At 51.2% G+C, this 18304-nt stretch overlaps 1 protein-coding gene across 1 annotated transcript in view; it reads right to left on the bottom strand.

Annotated features, from left to right (window-relative positions):
* Positions 1 to 18304, bottom strand: part of pdlim2 (PDZ and LIM domain 2 (mystique)) — a 37008-nt gene that overhangs the window by 4568 nt on the left and 14136 nt on the right. The window contains exons 2-5 of the mRNA XM_059962675.1: positions 10441 to 10592; positions 5718 to 5778; positions 5133 to 5251; positions 3049 to 3127 (exon numbers count right to left, since the gene is read on the bottom strand). Coding sequence (XP_059818658.1) covers positions 3049 to 3127; positions 5133 to 5251; positions 5718 to 5778; positions 10441 to 10592 — 411 coding nt within the window. The remainder of the gene's footprint in view (positions 1 to 3048; positions 3128 to 5132; positions 5252 to 5717; positions 5779 to 10440; positions 10593 to 18304) is intronic.

Here is an 18304-nt window from a genome sequence, read left to right as displayed (position 1 = left end):
GTCTTGAAGGTAGAGTGAGCAATGACAGGAGGCAAGTCACTCCCCACCGATATGCCAGTGGCTACATTTCACAGGGGTTTGAGGAGATTCGCTATGTCATCCAACTCACAGGCCTCTTCCATTACCTGCTTGGATAAATGTTCTCTCCCCTCTACCAATTTTATACAGAGGTACAATGGAGAGCATTCTGACAGTTTGCATCACTGTCGGGTATGGAGGGGCCACTGCACAGGATTGGAAAAAGCTGCAGAGGATTGCAAACTGAACCAGCTCCATCATGGGCTCCAGCATCAAGGATATCTCCAAACAACAATGCCTCAAGGAGGCAGCACCCATTGTGAGGGATCCTCATCATCTGGGACATGCCCTCTTCTCATTACTACCTTAGGGGAGGAGGTGCAGTAGACACACTCATCGATTCAGGAACAGCTCCTTTCCCTCCGCCGTCAGATTTCTGAATGGATAATGAACCCGTGAACACTACCTCAGTAGTTTGTTCTCTTTTTGCATTACTTGTTTATGTCACTGATAACAAACTTGAGTCCAATCCTGAATCTGAGTCCCTGCCTTGTAGCCACCGTATCCTTACCGAGTCTCTGATCAGCAATCAAACGCAGGATAGTTTGGTACCAACTCTGGCAGGAACGTCTTCGAACAAAAAAAAAAGTGGATTCGGCCCAGTCCATCACAAGTAGAGCCCTCCCGACCATTGAGAACAACTACAGTTGCAGGCTAGCAGCATCCATCATCAGGGACTCCCACCACATGCTCTCTTCTCGCTGCTGCCAGCAGTAAGAAGCTACAAGAGCCTCAAGACCCACATTGCCAGGTTCGAGAACAGTTATTACCCCTCAACCTTCAGGCTCATGAATCAGAGGGAATTTGCACCATCATTGAAATGTTCCCACAACCAACAGACTCACTTTCAAAGATTTTTCATCTCATGTACTTGATATTTATTGCCTGCCTATTAACTATTATTTCTTTCTTTTATCATTTGCACAGTTTGTTGTCTTTTGCACACCGGTTGAACACACAAGTTGTGTGGTCTTCCATTGATTCTATTATAGTTATTAGTCTGTGATGGATTTATTGATCCTGCCCACAAGAAGATGAATCTCAGGGTTGTACATGAGGCAAGTATATACTGTGACAATAAATTTACCTGAACTTTAAAAGTTTTGAGTAGGTAATTAAGAGTTATTTATAGCTTGGTATGCAGCATCAGTGAGACCGGCCACACATCGGCTATTGCCTGAACATGCTCTGGATGTTTCAATGTACACATCACAAATAAAACTATTCTTCATCTTTGGATTGGTTCAGCTTTATGTGAAAGAGCCACTTTGGCCAATTTTCCCCACCAGAGTGACACCTCCAGCTTTGCATACCTGGGGTGAATGATTTCATCATTAGCAATGCAAGAAATGGTTTAAAAATTGGGCCAGTAACTGCATCCACAGGTATTGACTGTAAACTCACAGAAGGACAGCTTTGTTATTGTTTTGTCTCACCCCACCTCAATGATCTTTGCTTCGCCCCCACCCCAGTGCTTTGTGCCCTGCCCCCACCTCGGTGCTCCGGGCCCCACTCCAGCTCAGTGTTCCGTACATGTGTGCAAGACAGGCTTCTCGCTGTATCTGGTTATGTTGCAGTAATATACCTATATGTTTACTGTAATGACTGTAATAACACTTCAGCTGCCCTGCTGAGATTCAGAACTGTACAGGCCCTGTGACCCATGATGTTATGCCGACATCTTAACCTCTCCAAGATCAATCTAACCTCTAATCTAATGCCTTCCCTCCCTCCATTTGTCTAAGTGCCTACACAAGAGTTTCTTATATGTCCCTAAAGTATCTGCCTCTACCACCAACCCTTGTTTCACGCAGATATCACAGTAAAAACACCTATACTTTCTTCCAATTGCATTAAAATTATGCCCCCTTGTATTAGCCATTTGCACCCTGGGGAGAACATGCTGCCTTTCCACTCGATCTATGCTTCGCATCAACTTGTACACCTCTAACTAGTCACTGACTCATCAAATCAAATTCAATTATAATTCAACTGCACATGGATACAGTTGAATGAAACAGCCTTCCTCTGGGGCCAAGGTACAAAATACACACAGCACGTTCAAAACAGTCATGCAAAAAAAGCACATATATAAATAACCCTGAGTGAATTGTCCCGCAGATTGACGGTACAGTTCCTGGCAATCAAGCCTGCCATTCCACTGATCGAACACTAGGTGGCAGCACCAGTGGGAGAGGCCAACCTCCAGCTGGCATGGATGCCGTGTTATACCACTTCCGGAGTCATAGGCTACTACAGCATGGAAACAGTCCCTTCAGCCCATCTAATCCATGCTAAACTACTATCCTACTTAGTCTCATCAACCTGCATGGGATTAATGGTCACCTCTCATCCTCTGGAAGGTTGGCTCAGCAGTTCTGTCCTGCCTCAGTGGTGTGTGGGATCTTCAGCGTAACACATCCCGTGCGGCGCTGGGGGAATGCTGGCAGTGAAAGGCGCCATTTCTCAAAGGATCCAAGTGGAGGCACTGACTACTCAGTCTAAACTTTTCTCAAGGAAGCTCAATTCTAGAGCCCTGGGTCCTTATTATTCATTATGACTCTGCCCTGCGTAATGTCACTATGCATGAACAGACCGCAATGTAATGTATTTATTGAGACGGCCAGAGCGGAACAGGCCCTTCCGGCCAACAAGCTGTACTGCCCAACAACCTTATTTAACCCAAGCCGAATCACAGGACAATTTACAGTAAGCAACCAAGCTATGATCCTGTACGTCTTTGGAATGTGGAAGGAAACAGGAGCACCCAGATGAAACTTACGCAGATTGTACAAATTCCTTACAGACAGTGCCAGAAGCTGACTCTGAACTCCGATACCCTGAGCTGTAATAGAATCGTGCCAGCTACGATATACTTCAGTGGCACTTCGAGGGGGTCCCTCCTCCCCCGCCCGTTCAGACTCGTCACCCTCCCACACCCACCACAGTCCCGGCCCCCAGACCACTCACCTTCACCTTCAGTGCCAGATCCACTGGGGATGGAGATCTCTCGATCGGCCTCCACTGACTCGAGACCGGGGACGCCGACCTGAAACATCGATGGGTACATGAGGAGAGAGTGATGAAAACCAATGAACTGAGGAGGTTCAACAGGAAGCTGCCTGGGTTAGAGAGCACAGGGCAGGCCAGGGAAGGCACCCCTCCTTGCAAATGACCCTTTACACCAGCCCTTCAGGGTCCTGTACATGATCAGCTCTGAATGTACACAATCGTCACCAACTGGACCACGCCTCAAAGGTCAAGTGAATGGAGTCTCGCAGTAGCCCAGGATCCTGTCCCAACGTCCAGCAAACGAACAGAGTTTAACAATCGATAGGGTGAACGCAAGCGGACGTTCTCCACTGAGGTTGAGTGAGACTGGAGTCGGAGGTCAGGAACTCAGGATGAATGGTGGAATATTCTAGGGGAATCCGAGGGGAAACTTCTTACCTCAGAGGGTGGTGTGAGCTCCCAGCAGAAGTAGTGGATGGGGGTTCAATAGTGAACATTTAAGAGTTTGGATAGGTACGTGGAGGGGCTTGGAGGGATATGGTTTGGGCACAGGTAGATTCAGATTATTACTGTCATATCCTGTACACAAGTGTAAAGGAGTACGAAATAACTGCTACCTCAGACCCAATGCAGCTGTGATGGAATGCTGGAGCAAACTCAAGGGGCTGGATGGCCTAACATCCAATCTCAACTAAGATAAAATCCACAGATGCTGGAAATCCAAGTCCCAAAACATCGAAAGTACTCTTTTACTAGATGCTGCCTGGCCTGCTGAGTTCCTCCTGCATTTTGAGTGTGTTGGTCCTGCGTCTTATGGTTTTATTCTTTGCCTCATTTGCTTTCCTTAACCACGCCATCCCTCCTCACAACACTATGCCTTTCATAAATAAATAGCCATTGGAACATTGAGTGGTCAGGTAACAACAGGAGGAGGACAGAGCTGGCGTGGATGGAGAAACATTTAGAAACATGGTACAAACAAGCTGAATGAACTCAGCAGGTCGGGCAGCATCCGTTGAAAGGAGCAGTCAACGTTTCAGGCCGAGACCCTTCATCAGGACTGAAGGAGGAGGGGGCAGGGACCCTATAAAGAAGGTGGGGGGAGGGGGAAGGTGAAACATGGAGGGATTTGAGTTCAAAGCAGTGAGATATCCAGCCAGAGGCCAAAATAAATTAGTGAACCAAGATGGAAGGTCAGTACAATAGGTGGAACAGACACAATGGTGTCAAGTAAACAACCTCTCCCTCAGTGTCACAAAAACAAAGGAGCTGGTTGTGGATTACAGGAGGAATGGAGACAGGCTAACCCCTATTGACATCGGTGGATCTGGGGTTGAGAGGGTGAACAGCTTTAAGTTCCTCGGCATAAACATCACCAAGGACCTCATGTGGTCTGTACAGACCGTCAGTGTGGTGAAAAAGGCACAACAGCACCTCTTTCACCTCAGATCATTGAAGTTTGGCATGAGTCCCCTAAATCCTAAGGACTTTCTACAGGGGCACAGCTGAGAGCATCCTGACTGGCTGCATCACTGCCTGGTATGGGAACTGTACCTCCCTCAACCGCAGGACTCGGCAGAGAGTGGTGCGGACAGCCCATTGCATCTGTAGATGCGAACTTCCCACTATTCAGGACATTTACAGAGACAGGTGTGCAAAAAGGGCCCAAAGGATCATTGGGGATCTGAGTCACCCCAACCACAAACACAACTTTCCAGCTGCTACCATCCGGGAAACGGAACCGCAGCATAAAAGCCAGGACCAACAGGCTCCGGGACAGCTTCTTCCACCAGACCATCAGACTGATGAACTCATGCTGATACAATTGTATTTCTATGTGATATGAACTGTCCTCTTGCACATACTATTTATCACAAATTACTATGATTGCACATTTAGACTGAGGCGTAACATAAAGATTATTACTCCTCATGTATGTGAAGGATGTAAGTAATATAGTCAATTCAATTCAAGCAGGGCTGGTTTCGATCTGGGGCTGATGGAGATAGGGTTTCCTAGGCCGGACCGTCTTATGGACTCACCTCCAGCTCACGCCCTGAGATGCAGGCTGTAGTTCAGCTGTGGGCGATATGGCTGGGCTCCTGCTCGGACTTGACCTCCTGGAGTTCTGGCTCTCATCCTCTCCCACATGGAGGACAGCCTGGAGGAGGAGAAGTTCATGAGCTACCAATTTCATCTGAGATTTCTCTCTGAGGAACACCTACTGCTCTGCTCACTAGAGGCGAGGGGTCAGTTCCAATCCTCAGATACCCTCTGTAATGTCCCAACCATTTCTTTTAGCAGTGCGGGCCAATGTATAAATATTGACACCACCCCCCCCCCCCGACCCAACCCACCCTTCCAGCCAGTATCATCATGACCCATCCCATTCAGCAGAATTATCCCCTCAACACCCTCCCTCTGGGGCACTGACCTCAACCACTGTCCTGAGTCATCAAGCCCCTACAAGCGCCCTAGAGAAACAAGCCTCAGGGGTCAGAGGTCATCACACCCAGTCACAGAAAGAGCACATCAGCCAATCAGTGCCTCGCTGGTGTGGACCCAGCCCCTCCCAATAACCCCATAATAACACCCCCCCCCATACTTCTCCGCTGCCACAGACTGACCTGGAATCTCTGTGCAACAAACGTGTCCGTGGGAGATCCATTGAGCGCGTTTGATTCTGGCCTGTGGCAAATGTAGATCCCATTCGTGAGAAGGACATAACATTGGTGAGCTTCCAGTCTCATCCCCCCCCCCCATCTGCTCCCTTCGAAACCCCCTCCCGAGACCTCATTTGAGGTTTCATGCCACCAATCCCTCCTCTTCCCTCCCCCAACCTCACTTCCACCTCCGCCTCTACCTCGTGCCAGAGGAAGTGGTGGATGTGGGTTTGTTTCTAACATGCAAGAGGATTTTGGACGAGTTCGTAAAGATAAAGATTAGTTCTATTTGTTAACGCAAACATGAGGAAATCTGCAGATGTTGGAAAGTCAAGCAAAACACACAAAATGCTGGTGGAACACAGCAGGCCAGGCAGCATCTATAGAAAGAAGTACAGTCAACGTTTCGGGCTGAGACCCTTCGTCAGGACTAACTGAAAGGAAAGATAGTAAGAGATTTTAGAGTGCAAAGGGGAGGGGGAAATCCGAAATGATAGAAGACCGGAGGGCGAGGGGCCCCCGCACTTCCCATTTCTACCTCCTACCCAAGGTAATTCTCTCCCACACCTTCACCAACCTTATCAGCTCTGGGGATCTCCCATCCACTGCCAGCAACCTCATAGTTCCCACACCCCGCACTTCCCGTTTCTACCTCCTACCCAAGATCCACAAAACTGCCTGTCCAGGTAGACCCATTGTCTCAATTTGCTCCTGCCCCACTGAACTCATTTCTGCATACCTTGACACTGTCTTATCCCCACTTGTTCAATCTCTTCCCACCTATGTTCGTGACACTTCTCATGCTTTGAATTTTTTCAATGATTTTAAGTTCCCTGGCCCCCACTGCCTTATTTTCACCATGGATGTCCAGTCCCTATATACCTCCATCCCCCACCAGGAAGGTCTCAAAGCTCTCTGCTTATTTTTGGATTCCAGGCTTAACCAATTCCCCTCTACCACCACACTCCTCCGTCTAGCAGAATTAGTCCTTACTCTCAATAGTTTCTCCTTTGGCTCCTCCCACTTCCTCCAAACCAAGGGTGTAGCCATGGGCACCCGTGTGGGTCCCAGTTATGCCTGCCTTTTAGTTAGCTTTGTGGAACAGTCCATGTTCCAAGTCTATACGGGTATCCGTCCCCCTCTTTTCCTTCGCTACATCGACGACTGCATTGGCGCTGCCTCCTGCACGCATGCTGAGCTCGTCGACTTCATTAACTTTGCCTCCAACTTTCACCCTGCCCTCAAATTTACTTGGTCCATTTCCGACACCTCCCTCCGCTTTCTTGATCTTTCTGTCTCCATCTCTGGAGACGGCCTATCTACTGATATCTACTATAAGCCTACAGACTCTCACAGCTACCTGGACTATTCCTCTTCCCACCCTGTCTCTTGCAAAAAGGCTATCCCCTTCTCACAATTCCTCCGTCTCCGCCGCATCTGCTCTCAGGATGAGGCTTTTCATTCCAGGACGAAGGAGATATCTTCCTTTTTTTTTATATAAAAGAAAGGGGCTTCCCTTCCTCCACCATCAACTCTGCTCTGAAACGCATCTCTCCCATTTCCAGCACATCTGCTCTCACCCCATCCTCCCGCCACCCCACTCGGGATAGGGTTCCCCTTGTCCTCAACTACCACCCCACCAGCCTCCGGATCCAACATATAACTCTCCGTAACTTCCGCCACCTCCAACGGGATCCCATCACCAAGCACATCTTTCCCTCCCCCCCACCCCACTTCTGCTTTCTACAGGGATCGCTCCCTACGCGACTCCCTTGTCCATTTGTCCTCTCCATCCCTTCCCACCGAATTCCCTCCCAGCACTGACCCTTGTAAGCGGAACAAGTGCTACACCTGCCCTGAACACTTCCTCCCTCACCACCATTCAGGGCCCCAGACAGTCCTTCCAGGTGAGGCGACACTTCACCTGTGAGTCGGCTGGTGTGGTATACTGCGTCCGGTGTGGCCTTTTATATTTTGGTGAGACCTGACGCAGACTGGGAGACCGTTTCGCTGAACGCCTACGCTCTGTCCATCAGAGAAAGCAGGATCTTCCAGTGGCCACACATTTTAATTCTACGTCCCATTCCCATCTGATATGTCTATCCATGGCCGCTTCTACTGTCAAGATGAAGCCACACTCAGGTTGGAGGAACAACACCTTATATACCGGCTGGGTAGCCTCCAACCTGATGGCATGAACATTGATTAACTTTGGTTAATGCCCCTCCTCCCTTTTTTACCCCATCCCTGATTTATCCATCTATTTATTTATTTATCTCTTCTTTCCCCCCCCCCACCCTTTTCTTTCTCTCTGCCCATCACTTTGCCTGTTCTCTATCTCCCTCTGGTGCTCCCCTCCCCCTTTCTTTCTCTGTAGGCCTCCCATCCCATGATCCTTTCCCTTCTCCAGCTCTGTATCGCTTTCGCCAATCAACTTTCCAGCTCTTAGCTTTACCCCACCCCCTCCTGGCTTCTATCATTTCAGATTTCCCCCTCCCTCTCCTACTTTCAAATCTCTTACTATCTTTTCTTTCAGTTAGTCCTGACGGTGGGTCTCGGCCTGAAACTTCGACTGTACTTCCCATAGATGCTGCCTGGCCTACTGCGTTCCACCAGCATTTTGTGTGTGTTGTTCTATTTTGTAACGTATGGGGGAACATGTCATTTGTGTGAAAGACCACACGCTGCCCGAGGACGCGCCAGGAGAAATCCACATCCCTCACCATACTGCCGACACCAAAGCAAGCCCACAACTTACTAACCCAACCTGACCATCTCTGGACTGTGGGAGGAAACCGGAGCACCCAGAGGAAACCCACATAGTCATAGGGAGAACGTACAAACTCCTTTCAGGCAGCGGTGGGAATTGATCCCCGATCGTTGATGGGATGGAGTTTGGTGTATCAGCGCAGTACTCAGGTCTGCTGAAGGCATTCTGCCCTGGGGTTGGAGGGGTGTGCGCGAGAAAGGAGGCAAAAACACTTGTTTTGCTGTTTATTTGTTGTGTCGTTCTGCTAAGCTAAGCACGGTGGACAAGCTATGGGAAGGTGCGACCCTGACCCCCAGCGCATCCTCGGAATGTGTTGGCCATTCATGCAAATGACACATTTCACTGTGTCAACTAAATTAATGAACCCGCATCTGAACCAGCACGGGCGGCCTCGATTTCAGTCTCCGCGGGATGGAGCGCTGGGTTCTGCTCGCTGGGTGATGGGGTGTGGCCCTGTAGGTAAATATTGTCTGTAACCACAGCGACTGAGGTAGGACAGGGCCTTGTATGAGCAACCTCGCCTGGGCCCCAGGCTCCGTACGGTCTGCCGCTCGTGGATCCCTCCCTCAGTAGTACAGCAGGACCCTGGGCTGGGACCCCTCCCAAAGATCTGTTGTGGGGTTGGGGGGGGGGAGTTAGAATCAGGCTCCCCTCGCCAGATGGCTCAGGAATCCCTAGGTTATAGATGAAGGTACTGTTGTGAATGTACCACATCTCTGAGGGGCCGAAGGGTGCGGGGTAGCCCCCTCCTTTGTGAGAATCGCAAGATCACTATTGATTTGGGTCAGGAGACCCAGGAAATGAGAGAGAGAGAGACGTGCGGAATGTCTCGTTCCCCCGGTGATATAAAGTTATGGGACACGGCCATTGTCTCTTGGAGACTGACTTGTGTATTGCAATACTGTGCAACGTGGAAGCCCTCGGGCAAAGTGGGCTGGTTGAGGGAGGGATTGCATCATCCCCAACCTGATTGACATCTGAGACCCTGTGAGTCAGGATAAAAGAGGGTCTGTGGGAACAGCCCCTTAGACGCACCAGAAGAAACGTTAGCGATCCCATAATAGCAGAAGCCAGTGGGAGGAGGCCACATGCGTTCGGTTCCATTTGCCCCGGGACTGGTGGCTTTTACCACAGAAAAACGGCTTTTAGCTAACAACGGGGAAACCAACTCCCAACGACTCGAAGGATTGGCATCGTAAAAGAACTGGGCAAGTTTAACCCGTCTCTCTCTCAAAACCCAAACCACTGCAGCTTGAACGAACTAACAGTGACTTTTATATTTCCATTGGACAATACATTATCCCCTAGACAATGATAGAGCTATTTCTTATTGATTATTATTATACCCGCACTTTTAGATTTAGTATTGACAACATATATTATCTGTATGTTTGCATTGATCTTATTTTTGTGCCCCTTTATCAATAAATACTGTTAAAAATAGTACCATCAGACTTCAACGGACCTCTCTATCTTTGCTGGTAAGTGACCCAGTTACGGGGTTCGTAACAGTACTGACTCTCTGGAGTAACACACACAAAATGCCAGAGGAACTCAGCAGGTCAGGCAGCAGCTATGGAGGGGAAATAATCATTTTGGGCCGAGACCCTTCTTCAGAAACGTCGGCTGTTTATTCTCCTCAATAGATGCCAGCTGAGTCCCTCCAGCATTTTGTGTGAGGTACACACATGACAACTGAAGCTAATCTTTCCCTGCTCCAGAGGGACCGCAGATTGGACACGGATGGGTTTTCCTTCGTGGGGAAAGGGGGAGAGGGTATCAAGCTGGGAGGGAGAGGGGGACAGGCTCAAATTGATTTCCACAAAAGGTCAACTGTTGACTTTCCACCCTCGCCCCTCCCCAAACCACAACCCTCTCACCCTGTCCAGCCCGCAGATCCCTCCACCTTGCCCATACCTCTCGATACCAAGGACCAGGTCTCCCTGGCACTGTTTAATCTGTCTCTGTGCCTCCATGTTGATCATTTCTGATGTCTCAGCCCCACTGATGGTGGTGATCACATCTCCGGGCTTCAGTTGCACCTGGTCCGCTTTACTCCCCGCTACCACCTGCAAGACGGAAACAAAGGGAGAGGAATCAGCCCCATCAAAGCACAGCAAGAGCCACGGGAGGTGGGGGCCCGGCAGACGTGACAAGCCACAGGCAGACAGACTAAGTCGAAAAGCCTTCGTGTCTAGTTGCTCTCCAGCTAGGGGTTGGCATTTGGTTGTGAGGAGAGAACAGACAGCAGTAGCTGGTCAGAGTCGGGAGACAGTCCAAAGACAGACAGGTTGCTAGGTTAATAAGTCACACAGGTCTTTGGTCTAGAATGACCCGTTACTGTGGTGTTCACTCATTATGCGCTGTGTCATACGACATGGACGATCACGGTCTTCCCTTGATTGTTCTTCACAAATTTTTCTGCAAAAGTGGTTTGTCATTGCCTTCTTCTGGGCAGTGCCTTTACAAGACGGGTGAGCCCAGCCATTATCAATACTCATCAGAGATTGTCTGCCTGTTGTCAGTGGTCACATAACCAGGACTTGTGATCTGCACCGGCTGCTCATACGACCATCCACCACCTGCTCCCATGGCTTCACGTGACCCTGATCGGGAGCTAAGCAGGTGCTACATCTTGCCCGAGGGTGACCTGCAGGCTAGAGGAGGGAAGGAGTGCCTTACACCTCCTTTAGCAGAGCCATGTTTCCACCCTGCCACTCACTGTGGTGCATCTCTAAATTTAAAAAAATTATTCATCACGTACATTTCCATATATTAGTATGTGTCAATCAGGGTGCAACATGCAATGAAAACAACATTCAACAATGAAAAAATATATAAAAATAAAGAATTATATACACTCAGTGGCCTCTTTGTTAGTAACACCTGCACACCAGCTCGATAATGCAAATATCTAATCAGCAAATCATGTGGCAGCAACTCGATGCAAAAAAGCATGCAGACATGGTCAAGAGGTTCAGCACAGCATTGTGGGCCGAAGGGCCTGTATTGTGCTGTAGGTTTTCTATGTTTCTATTGTTCAGATCAAACACCAGAATGGGGAAGTAATATGATCTAAATGACCGACTGTGGAATGATAGTTGGTGCCAGATGGGGTGGTTTGAGGATCTCAGAAACTGCTGATTGCCTGGGATTTCACCCACAACAGTCTCCAGGGTTCAGAGAAACGAAAAAAAAAATCCAGTGAGTGGCAGTTCTGTTGACAAAATCATCTTGTTAGTGAGAGAGGTTTGAGGAGATTGGCTGGTTCAAGCTGACGGCAACACAAATAACCACACACTGCAACAGTGTGTGCAGAAGAGCATCTCCAAACACACAACACATCAAACCTTGAAGAGGATGGGCTACAGCAGCAGAAAACCACGGGCACAAGAAAGTCTACAGAAGCTGGGAATCCACAGCAATACAAACAAAACGCTGGAGGAACTCAGCATGTCAGGCAACATCTAAGGAAATGAATGAACAGCCGACATTTCAGGCCAGGACCATTCTTCAGGAAGAGGGAAGATGTCAGAATAAGAAGGTGGGGTGGGGAGAGGAGGAGGAGGATAGTTAGGTGAAGCCAAGTGGGTGGGAAAGATCAAGGGCTGGAATGGAAGGACTCTGACAGGGGCCAGAGTGGGGAATAGTGAAGGGGGGAGGGGAAGACCAGGAACATACACTCAGTGCCACTTTATTAGGTACACAGGTACATTTCCATGGATCAGAAATTTGCTGTGTTGTGCTGGTGCCACATCCAAAATGAAAGAAATTGAAAAGGCTAATGAAGTACGAGGTTAAAGACCGAGGTGGAACAAGACGTGCATAAATAAACACCGGCATCTAAGGGTGGACGTTGGACTCAGATGAGTAAGTTAGCAAGGTCGAACAAAAGCAATAACACACGGACAACAGGAGCACAGAACAGGGGTGTGGACAGTCTACAGAATGTTATCACACACCCATAACTGCATAATCTCCAGTGCATACATGATTGATGTCACTGCCTCATCCCACACCCATGTCACTGACTCGCTGTACGTATACACATTGCACAGTGTTTTCACTTTCTAAATGGGCTTTTCAACAAGCGGCTACATTTGGTTCCACAGCCATTCTGCCCTCCTATCTCAGTGTCACGTCAGATGTTTACCTTGCATAAGACCATAAGACAGGGAGCAGAATTAGGCCATTCGGCCCATTGAATCTGTTCCATCATTCCATCATGGCTAATTTATTATCCCTCTCAACCCCATTCTGTCTTTTCACCATAACCTTTGACATACTAATCAAGAACCTATCAAACTTCGGTTTAAATACACCCAGTGACACCGCCATCTGTGGTACAAATACTCCATGGACTTACCACCCTCATCTCTGTTCTAAAGGAACATAATCTGAGGCTGTGCCTTCTGGTCCTAGACTCTATTATAGCAGGGATTTCCAATCTTTTTATGCCATGGACCCCTATTATTAACTGAGGAGTCCACGAACTCCAGGTTGGGAACTGCTGGCCGAGAGGAAACATTTTCTCCACATCTACTCTATTGAGGCCTTTCAATATTCAAAATGTTTCAGTAAGATTCCCACCCCCCCTCTTCTAAACTCCAGCGATCACAGGTCCAGAGCCAAACTGTCCTCATATGTTAACCCTTTCATATCCAGGATCAATCTTGTGAATCTCTTATGGACTCTCTCCAATACCGACCTATCCTATCTTAGATAAAGAGTCCAAAACAGCTCACAATGCTCCAGGCGCGATCTGACCAATGCCATGAAGACCCTCAACGGTATGACTCGCCGCAGCGTCGTCAGGAGATCTATCTCTTCAATATCGAAACAAACCCTTTGTCCCAACTTGCCCAAACCAGCTGCATCCGGTAGCCCACTATAAACCTCTTTCCATGTATGTATCCAGACAGCTTTTAAACATGGCTCATGTCCCGCTTCAACCATTATGTCTTGCAGCTCATTCCAAATCCAGGCCACCCTTTGCGTGAAGAAGCTGCCCCTGATGTCCCACTAAAACCGCTCACCTCTAATCTTAAGCTATGGCCTATTGTTTTTAGCGACCACTCCCTGGGTGAAACATCCGTGACTCCCCCTCCCCCACCATGATCTTAATCAGCCTTCAGTCTCCCATGTTTGAGAGACCCAGTCGACACAAGCCAGGTCCCCCAAGTCCAGGCAAATCTTTCCACACTTCCTGTTTAAAAACTTCTTTCTTCCAATAGAGTGACCAAAACTGCACACAATATTCCAAGTGTGGCCTCACAAGTATCTTATGCAACTGCAACATTACTTCTCAACTCCGGTACACAACGTCCTGGCTGATGGAGTCCAGTGTATCAAATGCTCTCTCCATTACCCTATCTTCCTGAAATGTCTCTTTCGGTGAACTACAGTCCTGTGCAAGTCTTGGGCAATATAGACAGGGTGCCTGAGACTTCTGTAAGGGGCTGTCTGTCAATGTGAAGTGAAAAGCAAGTTTGTAACTCTGATGGGAACAAAGGATGTTGGGAATGGGGAGGGTGGAGTGCTGTGGGACAGGTAACAGAGGAGGGTCAAGGGCACGGGTGCAAACACACCCAGCCCCAAGACACCAGGCAAGGTGATTTTATTGATCATTACAGAACACCTCTCTGGTGTTTCCCGCTCCCTCCTCTTTCCCAACCAGGATCCCCTTTCCACTCTCCGTCCATAATAGAGACCCGTATCAGAATCACGTGACTGATGATAAACCTATGTCATGAAATTTGATTCCTTTTTTGGCGACAGCAGTACAGTGCAATAAATAAAGCAAATATATATCTATCGGGATTGTCGGCAGATCTTCAGATGGTGACATATATCGGCTAGTTGAGTGGTGTCACAGCAACAATCTCTAAGTCAGCAAGACAAAGGAATTGATGGTGAACCTTCAGGAGGGGCAAGGAGGGATCACAGACCAGTCCTCACCGAGGGATCACACGCCAGACCTCACCGAGGGATCAAACGCCAGTCCTCACTGAGGGATCACACGCCAGTCCTCACCGAGGAATCACAGACCAGACCTCACCGAGGGATCACACGCCAGTCCTCACCGAGGAATCACAGACCAGACCTCACCGAGGGATCACACGCCAGACCTCACTGAGGGATCACAGACCAGACCTCACCGAGGGATCACAGACCAGTCCTCACCGAGGGATCTCACGCCAGTCCTCACCGAGGGATCACAGACCAGTCCTCACCGAGGGATCACAGACCAGAACTCACCGAGGGATCACAGACCAGACCTCACCGAGGGATCACAGACCAGTCCTCACCGAGGGATCACAGACCAGACCTCACCGAGGGATCACAGACCAGACCTCACCGAGGGATCACACGCCAGACCTCACCGAGGGATCACACCCCAGACCTCACCGAGGGATCACACGCCAGACCTCACCGAGGGATCACAGGCCAGACCTCACCGAGGGATCACACGCCAGACCTCACCGAGGGATCACACGCCAGACCTCACCGAGGGATCACATGCCAGACCTCACCGAGGGATCACACGCCAGACCTCTCCGAGGGATCACACGCCAGACCTCACCGAGGGATCACACGCCAGACCTCTCCGAGGGATCACACGCCAGACCTCACCGAGGGATCACAGACCAGTCCTCACCGAGGGATCACATGCCAGACCTCACCGAGGGATCACATGCCAGACCTCACCGAGGGATCACACGCCAGACCTCTCCGAGGGATCTCACGCCAGTCCTCACCGAGGGATCACATGCCAGACCTCACCGAGGGATCACAGACCAGACCTCTCCGAGGGATCACACGCCAGACCTCACCGAGGGATCACACGCCAGACCTCACCGAGGGATCACAGACCAGACCTCACCGAGGGATCAAACGCCAGACCTCACCGAGGGATCACACGCCAGACCACACCGAGGGATCACACGCCAGACCTCACCGAGGGATCACAGACCAGACCTCACCGAGGGATCAAACGCCAGACCTCACCGAGGGATCACACGCCAGACCACACCGAGGGATCACACGCCAGACCTCTCCAAGGGATCACACGCCAGACCTCTCCGAGGGATCACAGACCAGACCTCACCGAGGGATCAAACGCCAGACCTCACCGAGGGATCACAGACCAGTCCTCACCGAGGGATCACACGCCAGACCTCACCGAGGGATCACAGACCAGTCCTCCGAGGGATCACAGACCAGTCCTCCGAGGGATCACACGCCAGTCCTCACCGAGGGATCACAGACCAGTCCTCACCGAGGGATCAAACGCCAGTCCTCACCGAGGGATCAAACGCCAGTCCTCACCGAGGGATCACAGGCCAGTCCTCACAGAGGGATCACACACCAGACATCTACGAGGGATCACACGCCAGACCTCACCGAGGGATCACAGGCCAGTCCTCACCGAGGGATCACACACCAGACATCTACGAGGGATCACACGCCAGACCTCACCGAGGGATCACAGACCAGTCCTCACCGAGGGATCACAGACCAGTCCTCACCGAGGGATCACAGACCAGACCTCACCGAGGGATCACAGACCCGACCTCACCGAGGGATCACACGCCAGACCTCACCGAGGGATCACAGACCCGACTTCACCGAGGGATCACACGCCAGACCTCACCGAGGGATCACACGCCAGACCTCACCGAGGGATATCAGACCAGTCCTCACCGAGGGATCACACGCCAGTCCTCTCCGAGGGATCACACGCCAGTCCTCACCGAGGGATCACACGCCAGGCCTCACCGAGGGATCACAGACCAGTCCTCACCGAGGGATCACAGACCAGTCCTCACCGAGGGATCACAGACCAGACCACACCGAGGGATCACACGCCAGACCTCACCGAGGGATCACACGCCAGTCCTCACCGAGGGATCACATGCCAGTCCTCACCGAGGGATCACAGACCAGACCACACCGAGGGATCACACGCCAGACCTCACCGAGGGATCACACGCCAGTCCTCACCGAGGGATCACATGCCAGTCCTCACCGAGGGATCACAGACCAGTCCTCACCGAGGGATCACACGCCAGACCTCACCGAGGGATCACACGCCAGACCTCACCGAGGGATCACACGCCAGTCCTCACCGAGGGATCACACGCCAGTCCTCACCGAGGGATCACACGCCAGTCCTCACCGAGTGATCACAGACCAGACCTCACCGAGGGATCACACGCCAGACCTCACCGAGGGATCACAGACCAGTCCTCACCGAGGGATCACAGACCATTCCTCACCGAGGGATCACACTCCAGTCCTCACCGAGGGATCACACGCCAGACCTCACCGAGGGATCACACGCCAGTCCTCACCGAGGGATCACACGCCAGTCCTCACCGAGGGATCACACGCCATATCTCACCGAGGGATCACACGCCAGACCTCACCGAGGGATCACACGCCAGTCCTCACCGAGGGATCACACGCCAGTCCTCACCGAGGGATCACAGACCAGTCCTCACCGAGGGATCACAGACCAGTCCTAACCAAGGGATCACAGACCAGTCCTCACCGAGGGATCACAGACCAGTCCTCACCGAGGGATCACAGACCAGTCCTCACCGAGGGATCACAGACCAGAACTCACCGAGGGATCACACTCCAGTCCTCACCGAGGGATCACAGACCAGAACTCACCGAGGGATCACAGACCAGTCCTCACCGAGGGATCACAGACCAGTCCTAACCAAGGGATCACAGACCAGTCCTCTCCGAGGGATCACAGACCAGTCCTCACCGAGGGATCACACGCCAGTCCTCAACGAGGGATCACACGCCAGACCTCACCGAGGGATCTCACGCCAGTCCTCACCGAGTGATCACAGACCAGTCCTAACCAAGGGATCACAGACCAGACCTCACCGAGGGATCACAGACCAGTCCTCACCGAGGGATCACAGACCTGTCCTAACTGAGGGATCACACGCTAGTCCTCACCGAGGGATCACACGCCAGTCCTCACCGAGGGATCACATGCCAGTCCTCACCGAGGGATCACAGACCAGTCCTCACTGAGGCATAACAGACCAGTCCTCACCGAGGGATCACACGCCAGACCTCACCGAGGGATCACACGCCAGACCTCACCGAGGGATCACACGCCGGTCCTCACCGAGGGATCACACGCCGGTCCTCACCGAGGGATCACACGCCAGTCCTCACCGAGGGATCACACGCCAGTCCTCACCGAGGGATCACACGCCAGACCTCACCGAGGGATCACATGCCAGACCTCACCGAGGGATCACAGACCAGTCCTCACCGAGGGATCACACGCCAGTCCTCACCGAGGGATCACACGCCAGTCCTCACTGAGTGATCACACGCCAGTCCTCACCGAGGGATCACATGCCAGTCCTCACTGAGGGATCACACGCCAGTCCTCACCGAGGGATCTCACGCCAGTCCTCACTGAGGGATCACACGCCAGTCCTCACTGAGGGATCACACGCCAGTCCTCACCGAGGGATCACACGCCAGTCCTCACCGAGGGATCACACGCCAGACCTCACCGAGGGATCACATGCCAGACCTCACCGAGGGATCACAGACCAGTCCTCACCGAGGGATCACACGCCAGTCCTCACCGAGGGATCACACGCCAGTCCTCACTGAGTGATCACACGCCAGTCCTCACCGAGGGATCACATGCCAGTCCTCACTGAGGGATCACACGCCAGTCCTCACCGTGGGATCTCACGCCAGTCCTCTGAGGGATCACACGCCAGTCCTCACTGAG

This window comes from Hypanus sabinus, chromosome 1 (genome assembly GCF_030144855.1).
Source record: "Hypanus sabinus isolate sHypSab1 chromosome 1, sHypSab1.hap1, whole genome shotgun sequence".
Lineage (NCBI taxonomy): Eukaryota > Metazoa > Chordata > Chondrichthyes > Myliobatiformes > Dasyatidae > Hypanus > Hypanus sabinus.
This window is presented reverse-complemented; position numbering and strand designations above follow the sequence as displayed.